General features: G+C 36.9%; 1 protein-coding gene across 1 annotated transcript in view; it reads left to right on the top strand.

Moving 5' to 3' along the window:
* Window positions 1-20,579, top strand: part of RabGGTa (Rab geranylgeranyltransferase subunit alpha) — a 141,537-nt gene that overhangs the window by 61,345 nt on the left and 59,613 nt on the right. Inside the window, exons 7-8 of the mRNA XM_090378331.1 lie at window positions 638-720; window positions 16,903-17,004. Coding sequence (XP_090234457.1) covers window positions 638-720; window positions 16,903-17,004 — 185 coding nt within the window. The remainder of the gene's footprint in view (window positions 1-637; window positions 721-16,902; window positions 17,005-20,579) is intronic.

The following is a 20,579-nucleotide window of genomic DNA, read 5'->3' as shown; positions in this document are numbered from 1 at the left end:
ATGGTTTCTCCAATTGAAATTCAGAGATTTGGCAGCTATGCTGGTATATATACTCAAGAATTATTTCTTGTCCAAATATTTATATTGTATGGGTGAAGTTTGGAATAAAAGTGTAAACAAATATTGGCTCTCATCCTGTTAAGAGATTTAAACAGCCCTGATATAGACAGTTAGCTCTATATTAAAAGTCCTGTGATATATATCTCAGATTTTTGATCTGACAGTCTTGTGTCAGATCAAAACACTTAAGTGTTTTCATCTGTATACTTTATGTTTTAAAGAGTTAATAAATGGCCTATATTTTTTTTATTTTTTGCCCTTAGCAAATCTCTAATACTACTTGATATTTTATTTATATCTTCATTTTACATTCTTTTATATTTTTCTGTACTTTGTACTTAAGGATCACTCAATTTTATACAAGTAAAACAGTGAAGCCTATGCATACTGCACCACTGTAGCTTACCAGACTGGAATCCATTGGGGCACTATAGAGAAATATTTTAAAATTTATTAAAATCAGTACACCATTTGAAATTCAGAGGATGAGAATTAGCTAGTGAATTTATTAATTAATGGTGAAAGGATGAGAATTAGTGGAATTAACCATAATTTCAAATATAGCATTTACTTTTAGGTGAAATACCTCTGAATATTCATCTTCTCTATGTAAGGAGAGTGAATCCTAGAATAACTGTGCTATTTTCCAGACCAGTTTTGGTAAGTTATTGCTGTTTGTGTTTATAATTTGGTCTATAATAGTGCAGTCCCGTTATAGCTTACTTCCTACTATTTTATGATAATACTGCTTTCATTATCTGTCATATGAGGACAGATGCATTTACACTGTAGTTCATACATATGATCCAGTACTTACTTGAATTGGAATCTGAGGAGTACAACATGTACAGAAAGGATAGGCACGATAGGAAGGGATGAGAGGTTATGCTGTTAATTAAGAAAAACAAAATCTAAGGAAGTGCATCCAGTTGACATAGGTGGACAGTGTAATGTTGAGTCAGTTTGGTGTGACATAAGCACTGGGAAAGCAAAAATACGAGGAGGAGTGTGTTATAAGCCTAATGACTGTAATGAGTACAACAAGCAATTGTACAGAGAAATAGTGGGCCAGTAAATCAGAATGTCTTATAATGAGGGATTTTAACATCCCAGATATTGACTGGAACTTGTGGGTTGGTCATTCACACACTAGCAAGACTTTTGTGGATTTACTAGATGATTGTTTTCTGCAGCAGCATGTTCGAGAGGCAACCAGAGGGGGCAATACTCTTGATCTGATTATCAGCAGTGATTATTCATGTATTAAGAATTTGCACATAAAGGAACCACTAGTGGCAGTGATCACATTGTACTGATGCGGGATTCACTTAAAGATATAATTACCGTCAGGAGTAAAGGAAGGGTTTTTGCTTCCATAAAGGTGACAGCAGTGGTCTCAGACAGTTTTTAAATCCTGTACAGTGGGACCAACTGATGATGTTACCAACAGCAAAGTGGGAAGCATTCAAGGTTTAGGCCTAAATAGATGTCAGATGAACTAATGAGAGAAGAAAAATGCATGGGATGCATTTAAATTATCAGGTGACACAACAGCCTATGGCAGGTATAAACTAGTCTGTAATAAAGTCACAAAGGAGATTAGGCAAGCGAAGGCAGATTACGAGAAATCTTTGGCAAAGGATGTTAAGAAAAACAGCAAGGACTTCTTTACTTATAAACATAAGGAAGGCACTTGGGGTGGAAGGAAGGGGATGAATCAGATTGGTCCACTTGATATCGATATCGACTGTTGATGATCCTACTCAGGTAGCTGACTAACTGAATGAGTATTTTGCCTCTACATTCCCACAGGAGGAATTCTGTGGGGAAGTGGAAGCCAGAAGCTTATCAAAACTCTAAAAGAAAGCTAAATGATTTCATAATAATAACTGAGAGCAAAGTGGAGGTGAAATTGCTGAAGTTAAACATAAGAAAGGCACCTGGGGTTGATGGGATATATCCAGTTATATTAAAGGAGGTGGCAAAGGGACTAAGCAAACCCTTAGCCATAATTATGAGAGCAACCTTAGACTCAGGGGAGTCCCCATGGACGAATAATTACAGACCAGTTAGTTTAACTTCTGTAATGTGTAAAATAATGGATTCACTGGCTAAAGATGCATTGCAGGATCATCTAGAACAAGACTGCAGCAGTAATTGAGACACAATATGGGTTTGTTAAGGGAAATTCTTGTCTGACAAATTTAATTGGATATTATGATGTGGTTACAAAGGAACTAGATGCAAAAAATAATTTTGATATCATATTCTTGGAGTTCAGGAAAGCTTTTGACAATGTTGTGCATGAAAGCTTACTGTATAAATTGGAGCAGTATGGTACTAAGGGTAAGTTGCTACAATGGATAAAAGGGTGGTTGAGTGGAAGAAAACAGAGTGGTAATCAATGGACCCTGCTCTTCATGGACTAATGTTATTAGTGGAGTCCCACAGGGTTCGGTGTTCGGCCCACTGTTGTTTTGTATATTTATCAATGATATTGATGAAGGTATATCATGTTTAGTGTCAAAGATTGCAGATGATACAAAGATTGTTAGGGTTTGAATGACAGTAATGGCAGTGAGCTACTGCAACAGGATGATAAATATACAAAACAACAGGAACTGTTGTTTTGTATATTTATCAATGATATTGATGAAGGTATATCAGGTTTAGTGTCAAAGATTGCAGATGATACAAAGATTGTTAGGGTTTGAATGACAGTAATGGCAGTGAGCTACTGCAACAGGATCTAGAAAATTTGGGCATATGGGCTGAGAAGTGGCAACTGAAGTTTAACATTGACAAATGCAAAGTACTGCATATGAGTAGTAGTAACCCCAGAGGAACATGCCAACTGTGTGGTACTACACTTGGGGTGGTAGAAAATGAAAAAGATTGGGAGTGATTGCAGTCAGATATGAAGTTTTCTGAGCAATGCAGACAGGCTGCTTGAGCAGGTTATGTGTTATTGTCAATGATATATGGGAAGTTTGCTAGTAGGGAAAAGGAGGTGATTATCTCTTTGTATAAGGCAATGGTCAGACCTTGAGTACTGTATACAGGTCTGGAGGTCTTTTTAGGAAGGGTGTAGAGTTGCTTGAGCGTGTACAGAGAAGGGCAGCAAGGTTGGTGAGGGGAATGAAGAGATCTTCTTACTAAGAAAGGCTTAAAGTTCTGCAAATTGCAGTGGCTAGAGACCAGGCACCTGCGAGGTGAACTGATTGAGGTGTATAAGGCTTTGAATGAGTTGAGCACACTGAATTCTGATGGGATTCTTTTGCTTGCTCAGTCAGATTACGAACCCGAGGGGGCATAAATTCAAATTGAGGAAAAATGTTGTAGAATAGATGTGCGTAAATTTGCCTTTAGCCTGCGCGTGGTTAATTGCTGGAACAAATTTCCATCTGTTGTTGTGGAAGTTGTTAGCTTAAATAAATTCAAGGAGGAACTGGACAAATTTTTAGAGGGAATGGTTGTGTGAAAATTTTTTTTTTTGGTTAATTCTATATAAGCTTGCTTTCTTGCATCACATGCCCCCTACTACTATTGCACAATACTAAGCTGCATTCTGCACTGATTATCAATTTTAGGAAAGCATGGGATTGTGGATATTAACCCCTCCCCTCCTCCATTTCCCTGATTTACCTCTACCAGATTGTCTTGTTCTCCAAAATCAAATCGTTACTGAAAAGACTACAATTTTATGGTGGTGGCCAATTCAAATGAATTTAAATGTTTACAATAGTTCTATGAGCAATCTCACAAGAGTATATCTGTTCAAGGCAAATTACTTTGAAAAATATTAAAAGCCATTTTTCATCCTAACATTTGGCTTTCTTTAAACTAACTGCTGGAACTTAATTATCAACCCTAACACAAGGAAAAGTACTTTAAGATTACAAAATCCACTAGAAATCGTTAACGAGGCTACTTTAAGGGAGCAAAAAACCCAAAGGAGGAGGGCCTAACCTGTTCACAATGACTTTTAAAGAGATAATTTAGGATCAAATAAATACCCAGAAAACTTGACTGAATCAATGGATAAAATAGGGATATAACTGATGGAAATCTCAAAAGCAGAAGAATGGGTATATTACCAAGAAAAAACTAGATATACAGTAAAATCTCTACTAGTGTCGGCCCTACCACCTCTGTAGGGCCGACTAGGCTAGCCAGGTGGGTAAAGTGCCTGCCTGGCAACCCAAAGGTTGCGGGTTTGAATCCCGCCTCGGGCTTGGATCAGGGTAAAATGCAAAAACTTTGGGAGGTGCATTATGGCCGCAGAAGCCGATGTGCCAACAACTAACAAAAAAAAAAAAAAAAAAAAAAAAAAAACCCTCTGTAGGCAACCAAAATGTGATGAATTAGCTTAAAAAAGATACCGTATTCCTGCTAGTTATTCTCTCTCAGGCAACCATCAACCTCCCAACATCCTCTTTTCGCAACTAATATTATCAGAACTGGTTGGGTTAATGTAAAACTTGGTTTAGAGATATAACTTGGAGGCATCAGCTGTTGTTTCTGTTCACTAAGGGAAAATGTAAATGCAGTGTAACCAGTAGGAGGGAGGCCTTGTAAATTGCAACAACTTTCTTATCCCCTTTGTGAATTGCAACATGAGCAGTAATGTTGTATTTAAAAAAAAAATAATAATAATAAAAAAAAAAAATATATATATATATATATATATAAAATAACTGACTATCAACGAGGATTGATAACCAGACTGGACTTGGTAAAATTCAACGAGTCAGATCTCATCTTTCAAGGCATTAATTTATTAATTTGATGTTGTCTACATATGTACATACAGTATCTGACTAAAGGGAAAGAACTCTTAGGAAACATACATAATTTCAGTTAAACAAAACAAAATAAACAAACAAAAAGCAAAATAAAATAAAACAAAACACAAATACATGTAGTACATGTTCATTACAGTACACTTTAGTTTATTCTATAGATGGCTGCATACAAAAATGTAATGCTGAAATTCACAGGTGAGGGACATGACCTCCCATTTCTTATTCTGCAATTTAGCTAACTTGTGTCAGTTTTGGCTAAGCGCTAGGTAACAAATGTCAGAGATGTCAGCAAACAAAAAAAATAAACACATCACAGCTGCAGACAAAAATCAAAGTGATAGAAGACACTGAATGTTCCATGAAAGACTGGCTGAAAACTACCACTGTTACAAGAATCAGATCCAGATAACTTTGAAAAATAAGGAAGTGATGCAAAAGAAATGGTTTGAAAATGGCAACATAAATATCTGGAGGGATTCTCATAAAACTTTTAGAGAGATCATCAAAAAAAATTTTTTTGACTTACTCACAGTTCTGTGGTGTCTGTCACAGAAATTTGCCAATAAGTGGACCAATATTGAAAGACAAAACAGCAGAGTGTTTTGCTAGGATACTAAATATTGATAATTTTACAGCTAGTAATGAGTGTCTTTAAAAGTTTTGTAATCAAAACAATATTGTGTTTGTCTGTGTATGTGGTGAAAGTGCATCCAATAAACGAGGACCGCATTTCAAGATTAACGGATTTCGTTGAGAGGTGACTGGAGCAGTGCTCCGGTCACTCCAAATGTTTTTTTTTTTGGCTGATACTGTATAAGTTTTCTTTCTTGCATCATATGCCTTAACTAATGCTAATATTAAAAGAGAAAGCAGAGTTTTGTTAAAGTACTAAACATTGATAATTTTACAGATAGTAATGGGTGGCTTGAAAAGCTTGTAATAGAAACAATATTGTGTTCAAATCTGTTTATGATGAAAGTACGTCAAATAATCCAGACACAATTTGGGATTGGATTTCAACATTAATGGATTTGACTGTGAACCAAACAGCATTTTCATTGTAGATGGAATAGCACTTTTTTATCATGCTTTGCCCACATCATTTTTTTCCCACTCAACCACCTTTTTATCCATAGTAGCAACTTGCCATTAATACCATACTGCTCCAATTTGTACAGTATCTTCGATGCGCAGCAGTGTCACAAACTTTCCTGAAATCCAAGTATATGAAGTCAAAATTATTTTTTGCATCTAGTTCCTTTGTAACCACATCATATTAATGCAGTCAGATTTGTCAGACAAGACTGTCCCTTAACAAACCCATACTGTGTCTGAATTATTACTGCAGTCTTGTTTAGATGATCCTGCTATGCATCTTTAACCAGTGACTCCATTATTTTCCTTAGAAAAGAAGTTAAACTAACTGGTTTGTAAGCACTCGTATCACCCTTAGATCCCTCCTTTGTGAATTGGTGATACATTTGTACATCTACAGTCCGTGGGGACTTCCCCTGAGTCCAAGAATGCTCTCATAATTATGGCTAAGGGTTTGCTTAATACTTTTGCCACATCCTTTAATATAACTGGATAGATCCCATCCACCCCGGGTGCCTTCCTTATGTTTCAACAAATTTCTCCTCTACTTTGATCTCGGTTATTAGAAAATCATTAAGCACCCTATTACAGTTTGATACACTTCTGGCATTCTCCTCCCTTAATAACTCCTCATGTTTGAACGTAGATGCAAAATACTCATTCAGTTTGTCAGCTCTCTGAGCAGGCCATCAACACTCGAACCATTCATATCAAGTGAACCAATCTGATTCATCCCCTTCCTTCTAGAGTTTATATAACTAAAGAAGTTCTTGCTGCTTTTCTTAGTATCCTTTGCCAAAGATTTCTCGTAATCTGCCTTCACTAGCCTAACCTTCTTTGTGACTTGATTACAGACTAGCTTATATCTATCATAGGCTTCTGTGTTGCCTGATAATTTATATGCATCCCATGCATTTTTCTTCTCTGCCACGAGTCTCATGGCGCCTCCATAGCCAGGTGAGAAGGAGCAGCAGTGCGTAGCACACACTTCTTGATTAGACAGGGGTTCGAGCCTGTCACCACCGAATACGGATACGGAGGATGCGGAAAGGTCAGGGAATGACCACCGCATATCCTGGAGCAATGTGGCCTTAGTTGCTAATGCTCCTAAAAACCAAATAACAAACAAACAAACAAAACGAGTTTCATTAGTTCATCTGACATTTATTTAGGCCTAAACCTTGAACAGTATTTCTTAATCGGTAAGAAAAGCCTAATAGCTTCCATGATTACTTCCTTGAATGCTTCCTATTTAGAATTTGCTGTTGGTAACATCATCAGTTGGTCCCATTGTACATAATTTAAAAACTGTCTGAGATCACTGTAGTCACCTCTACGAAAGCAAAAACTCTTCCCTTTACCCCCGATGGTAGTTATATCTTTAAGTAAATCCCACATCAATACACTGTGATCACTACCACCTAGTGGTTCCTTTATCTGCAAATTCTTAATACAATAATCACTGTTGATAACAGATCAAGAGTATTACTCTCTCTGGTTGCCTCTTAAATGTGTTGCTGTAGAAAACAGTCATCCAGTAAATCCATAAAAGTCTTTCTGGTGTGCGTCTGACCAACTGCAAATTCCAATCAATATCTGGGAAGTTAAAATCCACCATTATTAAACAATCTGATTTACTGGTCCACTCTATTTCTCTGTACAGTTGTTCATTTTACTCATCACAGTCATTAGGCCTATAACACACTCCTACTCTCAACTTTGCTTTCCCAGTGCTTATGTCACACCAAACTGACTCAACATTGCACTGACCATCTGTGTCAACTGGATGCACTTCCTTGGGTTTTATGTGTTTCTTAACTAACAGCACAACCCCCTCCTCCCTTCCTATCCTTTCTGTCCTTCCTGTGCACGCTGTACTCCTCAAATTTCAGTTCTGCACTGACACCCACATCTCTGATATCTCAACAACATCTACCTTTGATGCCTTGACCAGCACTTCAAGTTCATCAAATTTATTTACTATACTTCTAGCATTGGTGTACATGCACCTATTCTTAATCTTAGTTACTCTAACACAGCCATGTATTTATTTGTTCTGTGATGACCCCCACCATTCCTTGAAAACCACAGCATCCTGAACTCCATTCTAATAGAAGCAGTGCGAGAATCACTTTCACCTCTGCCTGTGGCTACTGCTAATCTTTTAGTCTGCAAATTCCCTAAGCTAGCAGTTTTCTAACCCATCTAGCATTGCCTCAATAGCATCAGCAAATATTCTTGTACCCCTTCTATTAAGTGTATCCCATCCCCGTAAAAGCAGTTCCTTCTGTTAACAAGCACAGACCATGCTAAGAAAAATTCTACCCCATGAGTCTTGCACAACCTCTCCAGGGCCAAATGAATTCACAAGGCTCTCATCATATACCCCCCCCCCCATTGTGTCTGGGAAGAATTGCAGACACTTTCAAATTTAAACCTAACTTACGACTTTTTTTCAACAGTGACCTGTGCTTGTTAAGTAAGTCTGCAGATCTCCTACCCATAATGTCATTAGTGCCAACGTGTACAATAATATCACCCTTAAAAGATGATATCTGCTATCTGCTCTACAACATTATCAACTTTTGCCCCTGGCAGACATACCCTGGTTCTCTTCCACCTATCCTTTTTAAACAGTATATTACCCGTCTTCCTGACAATAGAGTCACCGACAATAACTAACTTCTGTGGAACCAGCGCATTGTGCCTTGGAGATTTCCGCTGTGTTGTCTGATGCACAAGACTGAGTTCTGGCATTGAGTTGGGCAGCTGAGAGCTTGATGGATCCCCTATTTTAATACCTTCAAGGGCATCTACCCGACTCGTCAAACTCTCTTAAGCGCTCATCAGAACGCTGAGTTGGTGCTTAATTTCTTCACACTCTCTCTACACCTAGCACATACAAAGACATCCTCCTTGGCTAGATCATGACTCATTACAGAAAGTTCTCAAACATTTCACAAGCTGCACATTTTTTTAGTCTTTAATCCGTTGGAGAATTGCCCCCCCCTCAGTTCTCCCCGAGTCACAGCACCCCTGCCACTTTGTGCCTGTTGCTTTGCTGCTCTAGTCTGAGGCATGATATTGTATACTTTTGATTAACAATGAAAGTTAATGAGATTAATAAATTTAATTAATTAATTATCAATACTACACTATCTAATAGATTCCTAAATGCAGTGATACATACTGCGCTATCTAGTTTTACGTTAGAGCAACCTATTTACCACAATTAAAAATTTGAATTCCATACCACTCACTCTGTACTATAGCAAGGCTGCAAGATTTGAACAGATCTTTCAGCCTTGTTATACTATTGCAACGGTTTTACATATATTAAGTAGTAACCTACAAAAACTCTATCTAAATTAATAATAAAAAATAACAAGTGTAACCAGAACTATAAAGCTACTTATAAAGTACAATATAAAACGACAATACACTTATGCTTTTTTTTCGGAGCTTGTAATTCACAGCTGGAACTTATAAAGACTCCTTAAATACTCCTTATAATAATAAAAAAAGTTTCTGTATTATTTAATTGCAATTTTTGTAATTCCCATAGACCACCTGCTGAATGACCAATTTTTGTCAGAATGTCAGGTGGTTGTCTTAGGGAGGTTCTACTGTAATTATAAATTATACTGTACTCCAGCAGTATTTAGCTTATATGGCATACATAAATATATCATTTAATTCTTGTGAAGAATTAGTTGATATAATTCTTGTGAAGATTGGGTGTGTTGCGGTTAATCTGTTGTGGAGCTACCAATATCCCCTTAGGATGCTTCTCGTGCATCTTGAGTAATGGAGCAACCCAGTGGGAAAATAGTAATATGTCAGTTGTGCAGTATATGCACAATTATATTAATTGATTAATTTTATTAAAATCCCTTTGTTTTCTGCTTTACAGGCCTACAAACCTATATAAAGTACTCAAGATGCGACCTAACCATGGCCTTATACAAAGGGATAATCACCACCCTATACCTGCTAGCAAAGTTTCTGTATATCATTTACAAAACACCATGAGCTTTCCTGGCAGTATGTCTGCACGGCTCAGAGAATTTCATGTCAGACTGCACCCTCAGAATCTTTTTCATCATCCAATACCCTGAGTGTAGCACTATTCAGTTGATAAGTTACTGTGGGATTAGGTGCCTCCGTAGCCAGGTGGACAGGAGCAGAAGTGCGTAGCACACGCTTCTTGATTAGACTGTATTATTTAATTGCATTGGGTTTGAGCCCGCGACCACCAAATATGGAGGATGCGGAAAGGTCAGGGAATGACCACCGCATATCCCCGGAGCAATATGGCCTTAGTTGCTAATGCTCCTAAAAACCAAACAACAAACTGTGGGGTTACTGCTACCCATGTGCAGTACTTTGCATTTCTCAATGTTAAACTTCAATTTCCATTTCACAGCATTGACCCAATTTTCCTAGATAACCACCCTGCCAACCTTTGTATCATCTAAGAACTTGGACATTAAGTCTGATATCCTTAATCAATATCATTGATAAATATTGAATTCAACAATGGTCCCAGCACTGAACATTAGGGAACTCCACTGTTAACATTAGTCCACAAAGAGCAGTGCCCACTGATAACTACTCTGTCTTAACCATCCCTTTATTCATACCTGTAATTTTTCCTTAATGCCACATTGCTCCAGTTTATACGGCAGTCTTTCTGAAATCCAAGTATATGTTGTCAAAATTATTTTTTGTATCCAGTTCCTTGTCGCTGCATCATAGTAACATATCAGATTGGTTAGACAAGACTACCCCTTGATGGCTCTGCATTAACCATTGATTCCATTATTTTCCCTGGAACAGATATTAAACTAACAGGATTTTTATGAAAATCTGAAACAACAACTGTCAAAGAACTGATCCCTAGGGACCCCACTTCTGATTTTACGCCAGTCTGAAGAATATCCCTTAATTACAACCTTCTGCCCTGCAGCCACCCATCAATCCATCTTAGAATTTTTCCAGTAATTCCAATCTGTTTCAACTTATACAGTAATCTCTCACGAGGGACTGAGTCAAATGTCTTGCTAAAATCCAAATGCACTATGTTGAAGTTGTTCCCTACATCCAGCTCATGAGTAACCATGACAAAATATCTTACTAAGTTAGTTAAACATGATTTTCCCTTAAAACCATGTTGTGTGTTATTCAGAATGCAATATATATATCTAAATGTCCATGGATTACACTCTTAATCACTGTTTCTAAGCTTTTCCCTACCATGAAGTCAGACTAGCCGGTTTGTAGTTACCAACTTTGCTCTCAGAACCGCCTTTATGTATTGGTGATACTCCACTTCTCCAATCTGAAGGAATCTCTCTCTTGAGTCCAAAGATGCCCTCATAATTAACTTAAATGGTACAGTACACTCACTGGCAACCTTCCTCAAAATTACTGGATGTATGCCATCAACTCCAGGAGTCTACTTGCCTTTATGCTCAAACATTTTTCTAATAAACAGTCATCTGTAATTTCAAAATCACTAATTTCATGTCTCCACCTCACTTGCACAGCTTCATCTCAAAAAAAAAAAAAAAAAAGAGTCTTTTCTTCAGTAAAGACATGCAAAGTATGTGTTAAATTCATTTGCAACATCAGCTGGGTTGTCTAAGACTTTCCTACATCTAATTCATAAGGGTTCAATCTGATTTGCATTTTTATTCCTTGTATTCACATACATTTTTTTTGGCTGATGTTGCATAAGCTTGCTTTCTTGCATCAAATGCCTCTACTAATGCTAATGCTAACATGAAAAATTCCTTGTTCCCATTCTTTGCTCTCTTGGCCAGTGCTTTCTCATACGCAGCCTTGGCCTCTAACTTATCTGTGGTATTATTACAAATCAACTTGTAGCTGTTGCAGGCATCGGTACTTTTCATCGCTCTGTAACTGGGCAGCTCTTCATTCATCCATTTTGGGATCCTCCTGCAATATTTTCTTAATGGTATGTATGTTTTGTGACTTCTGTGGTTTTTGCTTTAATGGTATTCCATAATTCAAGTGTATTCAATCTCACTCTGCAATCCACCCAATTAATAGATGCCATATAGTGCCTTAACTGTCAAAGTCCCCTCTTCTGTGATTAAAACTCGTACCTTTAACTACAGCAACATCTTTCTTCATCTTTCAACTGACAACTGCATGATCACTACCTGCTAATAATTCTTGTATTTTAAGCCTTGTGATGTCATCTAATTCATGAATAATAATGACAAGAATATTCTCACCTCTGACATGCTGATACAAATAATAACCATATAGTTTATTTAGAAAATTTTTTCCCAAGGTGAGTTCCCCTTCCCACTTATTCATTCCAGTCAATCTGCAGCAGATTGAAGTCACCCATAATAAGTGGACTTGGTGCATCATGGCCTTAGTCACCCTTGCACCATAAAAACCAAAATCAATCAACCCATAATAAGAAATTCACACTTGCTTGCCTATTCCATTTGCATGTAAAGAGTCTCCTCATATTCTTCAAAATGAGTTCCCCCTCCCACTTATTCATTCCAGTCAATCTGCAGCAGATTGAAGTCACCCATAATAAGTGGACTTGGTGCATCATGGCCTTAGTCACCCTTGCACCATAAAAACCAAAATCAATCAACCCGTAATAAGAAATTCACACTTGCTTGCCTATTCCATTTGCATGTAGAGTCTCCTCATATTCTTCAAAATGAGTTCCCCCTCCCACTTATTCATTCCAGTCAATCTGCAGCAGATTGAAGTCACCCATAATAAGTGGACTTGGTGCATCATGGCCTTAGTCACCCTTGCACCATAAAAGCCAAAATCAATCAACCCATAATAAGAAATTCACACTTGCTTGCCTATTCCATTTGTATGTAAAGAGTCTCCTCATATTCTTCAAAATGAGTTCCCCCTCCCACTTATTCATTCCAGTCAATCTGCAGCAGATTGAAGTCACCCATAATAAGTGGACTTGGTGCATCATCGTCTTAGTCACCCTTGCACCATAAAAACCAAAATCAATCAACCCGTAATAAGAAATTCACACTTGCTTGCCTATTCCATTTGCATGTAGAGTCTCCTCATATTCTTCAAAATGAGTTCCCCCTCCCACTTATTCATTCCAGTCAATCTGCAGCAGATTGAAGTCACCCATAATAAGTGGACTTGGTGCATCATGGCCTTAGTCACCCTTGCACCATAAAAACCAAAATCAATCAACCCATAATAAGAAATTCACACTTGCTTGCCTATTCCATTTGCATGTAAAGAGTCTCCTCATATTCTTCAAAATGAGTTCCCCCTCCCACTTATTCATTCCAGTCAATCTGCAGCAGATTGAAGTCACCCATAATAAGTGGACTTGGTGCATCATGGCCTTAGTCACCCTTGCACCATAAAAACCAAAATCAATCAACCCGTAATAAGAAATTCACACTTGCTTGCCTATTCCATTTGCATGTAGAGTCTCCTCATATTCTTCAAAATGAGTTCCCCCTCCCACTTATTCATTCCAGTCAATCTGCAGCAGATTGAAGTCACCCATAATAAGTGGACTTGGTGCATCATGGCCTTAGTCACCCTTGCACCATAAAAACCAAAATCAATCAACCCATAATAAGAAATTCACACTTGCTTGCCTATTCCATTTGTATGTAAAGAGTCTCCTCATATTCTTCAAAATCTTGTGGTCTGTAAATTACCCCCATTCTCATCATACCTTTGTTTCCAACTAACTTGCACCACACAGATTCTATGCTGGCAGTCGTAACTTCTGACTTGGCAAAAGCTCTTTTTGCACTCAGGCAGCTTTTGATAAGAAGCATGACACCACACCCCTCCTATCTTCTTTATCTCCTAAATACATTATGGATACCATAGTAGAACTTGTCATCCCCAGTTTTTGGGTGGCACCACGTTTCTGTTAACCCTATGATGTTGGCATTAATGTCCTAACCATGAATTCAAATTCAGCCATTTTATCAACAACACTCCTGTCATTACCATAGACACACTTAAGACTAATATTTTTCTATAGTTTACTACCCTGACACATCCCTTGAAGTTATTTAGGCTTATTTTCCTACCTTTCACATCCTGATCATTTGTAACATTGCTACGCTCAGAACTTCTTGCCAACATCAGTTGTTTTAGTAACACAAGAATTCTTAAGGAGTCCTTGTTTCAAGGAAGAACTAGACAAACTGTTGGAGGGGATGGATAGGTGAAATGGGGAGTTTTTTTTTTTTTTTAATGGCTGCTGCTGTATAAACTTGCCTTCTTGTATCATTTGCCACTACTATTGCTACTGCTCTCACTCATTTTTCATGCATATATTGTGTGAGGAAAAACATGGGTCCAAAAAGATCTCAGCCACATCCATCCATAGGTCAACCATCTCTTGGCAGTTGCCTATAAGCCGATTATCACAGCCCTCAGTTTGGAATGGGGTCATGCCAATGTTCAGTTACTCCAGAACAGTGGCAGAATTTGTTATAGAGTGACGAATTTTGCTACACAATGTGTCACTTTGTTCTGATGAATGTGTTTAGGTTAAGAGATTGCCTGCAGACTCCTCCTGTTGGAATGTATCATCTCAATCATGAAGTTTGGTGGGGGTGGTTTCAGACTTGATCTGTTAGTGTAGTTCCTGAAACCACAACATCCATGACCTACTTGGATGTTTTGGACAATTATGTGCTACTATGGCAGTGGGCCTACTTAGTATCCACACAAAAATTCTTCATCTCTAACAGAGAGGGCCATACAGGATGGGTTTGTGGATAGTGATTTCAAAAAGTTTGACTTTTTGGCTCAGACATCAACTTTATCATTGCTTGTAGAATGCTGGATTAGGCTGCTCTATAGGAACTTTCTTCTTCCAAATTGATTCTGGCAGCTGTTTTGCTAGAGGATTGGAGGTGAACCCCAGCTGACACACACCAAAAGTTGATAGAAAATATGCCCAGGAGGGTTGAGGCTGTTATACAGGCCTACTGTGTATTAAGTATTTGAATTAAAAGCAATTTTTTCAAATACATGTTTGCATCTCCAAATATTTTTGGTCATATAGGGTATATTATGTAATTTTAAATACAATACAAAATGTATATCAGTTAAAACTACATAATATACACTATGAAAATATTTTGGTAAGAAAATTTTATGGTTCAGAATTACCAATATCATATAACCAACATCTCTGATATAAAGAATGATGTATATAGGGAAATGATTATTTGATAGTTTAATATATACGAGGTGCAAAAAAATAGGTATACTTCAAATTTTTATGAAATTTTACTTCATTCATTACAAAATAAATGGGAACGAGTCCACTTCATGAAGTGGACTCATTCCCATTTCAGTGAATGTAATCCAAAAATTACACTGAAATAAAAGAGAGTAAGACAAACCACTTATAATAATTAATGATTTTGTAATAACCGAGAGCAAAGTGGAGGAGAAATTGTTGAAGTTAAACATAAAAGCACCTGGGGTAAATGGAATTTATCCAGTTATATTAAAGGAAGCAGCAAAGGAAGTAAGCAGACCCTTAGCCATAATTATGAGAGCATCCTTGGACTCAAGGGAGGTCTCCATGGACTGGAGATGTGCAAGTGTATCCCCAATTCACAAAGGATGACATGAGTAATTGCCACCCTGTTAGTTTAACATCTGTTCCGGGGAAAATAATGGAGTCACTTGTTAAAGATGCATTGCAAGATCATCTAGACAAGACTGCAGCAGTAATTGAGGCACAGCATGGGTTTGTTAAGGAAAAGTTTTGTCTGACCAATTTGATTGGATACTATGATGTGGTCACAAAGGAACTGAATGCAAAAAATAATTTTGATATCATATACTTGGATTCCAGGAAAGCTTTTGATACTGTTGCATGTGGAAGACTGCTGTACAAATTGGAGCAGTATGGCATTAAGGGAAAGTTGCTACAATGGATGAAAGGGTGGCCTTTTCATCCATTGGTGACAGTATGCTACTGCAACAGGATCTAGAAAAGCTGGGCAGATGGGCTGAAAAGTGGCAACTGAAGTTTAACATTGACAAATGTAAAGTACTGCATATAGGTAGAAGTAACCCCAGAGAAACATACCAACTGCGTGGTACTACACTAAGGATGGTAGAGAATGAAAAAGACCTGGGGGTTAATTGTGCAGTCAGATATGAAGTTTTCTGAGCAGTGTTGACAGGATGCCAGAACAGGTCACGGGGTCTTGTCAATGATATTCAGGAATTTTTCTAGTAGGGATAAGAGGTGATTATCCCTTTGTATAAGGTAATGGTCAGGCCGCCCCTTGAGTACAGGTCTGGAGGCCTCATTTTAGGAAAGATGTAGAGTTGCTAGAATGAGTACAGAGAAGGGCAAGAAGATTGGTGAGAGGAACAAAGGGGTCCTCTTACCAAGAAAGGCTTAAGTTCTGTAAATTGCAGATTTTGGAGACTAGGCCCCTCCGAGGTGATCTGATTGAGTTGTATAAGGCTTTGAATGGTTTGAGCAGGCTCACTGCTGATGGGATTCTTCCCCTTGCTTAGATTACAAACCTGCGGGGGTATAAATTCAAATTGAGGAAAGCCAGTTGTAGAATAGATGTGCGGAAATTTGCCTTTAGCCAGTGGGTAGTTTATTGCTGGAATAAATTTCCATCTGTCATTGTGGAAGTTGATAACTTAAATAAATTCAAGGAAGAACTGGATAAACTTTTAAAGCAAATGGATGTGTGAAATTATATGTTTTTTTTTTTTTTTTGGCTTATCCTGTATAAGCTTGCTTTCTTGCATCATATGCTAATGCTAATAAAAATAAATGCACTTATTAAAATCAAATTTAATAAATTAAAAAAACTGAATAAATATCATAAATTTCAAGTGTGTCTTGACATTTAGCCCACTCTTTATATATTTGTATTTCTTTCAGATTGATAATGTTCACCATTGCCTGGAGATAATGATCAATAATATTCCTGTTCAGGATAACTGGATGGCACCAGCTAGGGTACATTATGCCTCAACTGTTTGGGTTAGTGTGTGTCATTATTTTGTATTTTGGATATATTTGTTAACTTATTTGACTGAATATTGCTTGACGGAGTATCACAATTTTTTTTTTTTTGCATGATTACTGTTTTCCCAGTAATTTTTTATTTTCATAAAAAATCACATTATTACATTATTATTGCATGCCTGTAGTATACATAATGATTTCCAAGTAAACAATGAATAAATTTGCAGAGGTGACTAAATTTTGATATTGTTGATGAGATTACTTATACAGAAGATTGTAAATGGAAGACAAAAGTTAGCAAGAGCTGTTGATTTCACAAACAGAAAATGTGCTAAGAGAATGAATGTGAATTGATGTATATAAAGTTAAACTGAATGATATAACCAATATAATGCATTCTTAGGCAATTTTATAAACATAAGCTGACTGTCAAACCTTGAAAATTTTTTTTTTGTGGCTTAGGGATTTTATATTCTGATTTTGTAGCAATGTAGTATTAATATTAGACTATTTATATTAATGCTGTCAGTGGTGTTATTTGCAAATTATTATGAATATAGTGTACATAATTATGATATACAGCAGGCTCTCGATTTACCAGGACACTTCAAGATTCCAAAGTAAAAAAAATATATATCTACCGGAAATTATAAAATTCAAGTAATAAATAGAAAGGTATAAACAGATGTTTTGCGAGTCATAAATAAGCAAAAAGAAGCGGCATTATAAGTTGTGATTGGGAGATGAATGTACCTATTATCTCGCAACCTCCTGCTGTTTTCATACCCACTGCACAAAAAAAACAAAGAAAAGAGAACGAATGTTTAGTTTGTTTTAGTGTGTCGTGTGGATTGTTGTGCTCTGTTGCACTGCAAAAAGACAAATTTTGTTTCGTTATTTGTCAGGAGTGTAGAAATTTTTTTTTTTTATAGTAAATTTTTTTTTTTTTATAGTAAATTTTTTTTTTTTTTTTTTTTTTTAGAAATCGAACAAAAAATTTTTAATCAAAAGTTTGAAAATGGTGTGGTCAGTTTTTTTGTTTGTTTATCTATCACCATATTTTTTAGGTACATTGCTGAACACTTTACAATATTTTTGAATTAACTGGGAATTTTATTTTAACCATCTATCCCAGAAAATCAAGAGTCTACTGTGTATCTCTTTTATTTATATCTCTGCATAACAATAGGCATGAAATCCTTAAGAAACTCAACATAAAACTCAATACGAAGTGCTGATAACATACTGTGGGACTGACTTCGTTATTAGAAAATGTACGCTGTGTGACTGGTGAAATAAGTGAATATTTGTTATAAGCAGGTGAATCATGATACTTGCACTTATAACCTTTTTTTTTGTTTTTTTTTTGTTGGCACATCGGCTTCTGTGGCCATAATGCGCCTCCCAAAGTTTTTGCATTTTACTCTGATCCAAGCCTGAGGCAGGATTCAAATCCGCGACCTTTGGGTTGCCAGGCAGGCACTTTACCCACCTGGCTAGCCCAGTCGGCACTTATGACCTGGAGACAAAAAAAAAATACATTACATTCAGTACAAGGAAAATGAGTTATTATTCTTTTTAATTTACATGGACCATTATTTGCAGCTGTAATTATTAGCATCAGTCAATGCTAATAATCACAGTGAAACATTAGAGCAACTTACATAAAGCTATTACATCGAAGAGGGTGCTGACTCTTCTTTAAAAATTACAGCTGTGAATTACAGGCTCCGAAAAAGCGATGTGTTTGCCATTTTATTTACCTAATTGTTATTTTGTATTGAACTTTATAAGTAGCCATATAGTTCTAGATATGCTGGTTATTTTTATTTTTAATTTAGATAAGAGTTTTTGTAGATTACTATTTAATATACGTAAAACCGTTGTTTCATTCAAATTTTGCAGCCATTGTTTTTGTATAGAGTGGTAGGAATTTCAAATTTTTAATTGTGGTAACTAGCTGGCTCCAACGTAAAATTATAGCTTAATTCGCATCCCTGCATTTAGTATTCTATTAGATAGTGTAGTATTGACAATTAATTAATTAAATTTATTGATCTTATTAATTTAAAATATCATGCCCTAGACTAGAGCAGAAAAGCAATGGGCACAAAGTGGCAGGAGTGCTATGCCTCGGGGGAGAACTGAGGGGGTGATTCTCCAACACATCACAGCCTAAAAAAATGTGCAACTTGTGAAATGTTTGCATGAACTCTCTGGAACGGAACATGATCTACCCAAGGAGGATGTCTTTGTGGTGTGTGTGCCAGGTGTAGAGTGTCTAGAAATCAGGCATTAGCGCTACGTTCTGATGGGCATCTATGAGAGCTTGAGGTATAGGGTAGATGCCCTTGAAGAAATTAATATGAGGGGCCCGTCAAGCTCTCAGCTATCCAACTCAATGCCAGAGCTCATTCCTAGGCATCAGGCAACACAGTGGCAACCTCCAAGGCAGAATGCGCTGGTCCCACAGGAGTTAGTTATCGTCTGTGACTCTGTTGTCAGGGAGACGGGGAATATATTGTGTAAAAAGGATAGATGGAATAGGACCAGGGTATAAGTTGATGACGTTGTAAAGCATATATCTTTTAAGTCTGGGTGCGAGGTTAGCCTGTGCGGACATTGCTCCTTAAAGCTCTTCAAACAGAGAAGTTTTTCCTGATTTATTTTCTGCTTTATTAGTTTAAATTGTCATATTAACTTATTTTCTAGAGTAGCTTTATATTCCTAGTTACGATACTTAGTTTAAAGTTTAACTTAGACAGAGATTTTGTAGATATTACTTAGTATCGGTAACGGTATCAAATCCACGTGTCACAAACCAAATTTTTTTTTTTAACCAAATTTAGTCGATTTATTAACCAACTGTTATATCAAATTATCTTCTATAAGTAGATTATAGACCTAGTCAGGATCCTTAGTTTATTCTAAATTGAGATAGCGAGATTTGGAAGCTAATCAATACTTACGAATCCGTAGAAATACCGTTCGTGAATTCCCGCCATTTTTACACGATAGCATAAGCTTAGTGTCGTATAGTGCATAATATAATATTGTCAATTAATCAGTAAATCTATTAATCTTGATAAACTTTATTGTCAATTAAATTGTACTTTTAACTCTATATATATATATATATATATATATATATATGTAACGACTTAATCTAACAAATAATTAATACATAACTATAGTGGTACACGTGATACGGAAGTTGTATAAAGGGAACTCGTAGAAAACACTAGATACCAAAAAAAATATATATATAACATAACTGTTTTGGGATATAACTTAAGGATTTAATTTTTGTTTTGAATTTTATTGAATTAAATCGGAATCATGACTCTGACCAGAGCAGCAAAGCAAAAGGCTCAAGCTAATGGGAGTGCTGTGGTTCAGGGGAGAACTGAGGGGGGCAGTTGCCCTCTGAATCACAGTCTATTAAAATGCACTGTTTGCTTGATGTTTGCGGAGCAGTCGGGTACGGGACATGATACTGCCAAGGGGGATGTCTTTGTGTGTGCACGATGTAAGGAGTGCAAGGAAATCAGGCGACAACTCAGCGTTGTTATGGGCCTTTATGAGAGCTT

The sequence above is a fragment of the Mastigoproctus giganteus genome, chromosome 7 (genome assembly GCF_048544385.1).
Source record: "Mastigoproctus giganteus isolate SK-2022 chromosome 7, ASM4854438v1, whole genome shotgun sequence".
Lineage (NCBI taxonomy): Eukaryota > Metazoa > Arthropoda > Arachnida > Uropygi > Thelyphonidae > Mastigoproctus > Mastigoproctus giganteus.
This window is presented reverse-complemented; position numbering and strand designations above follow the sequence as displayed.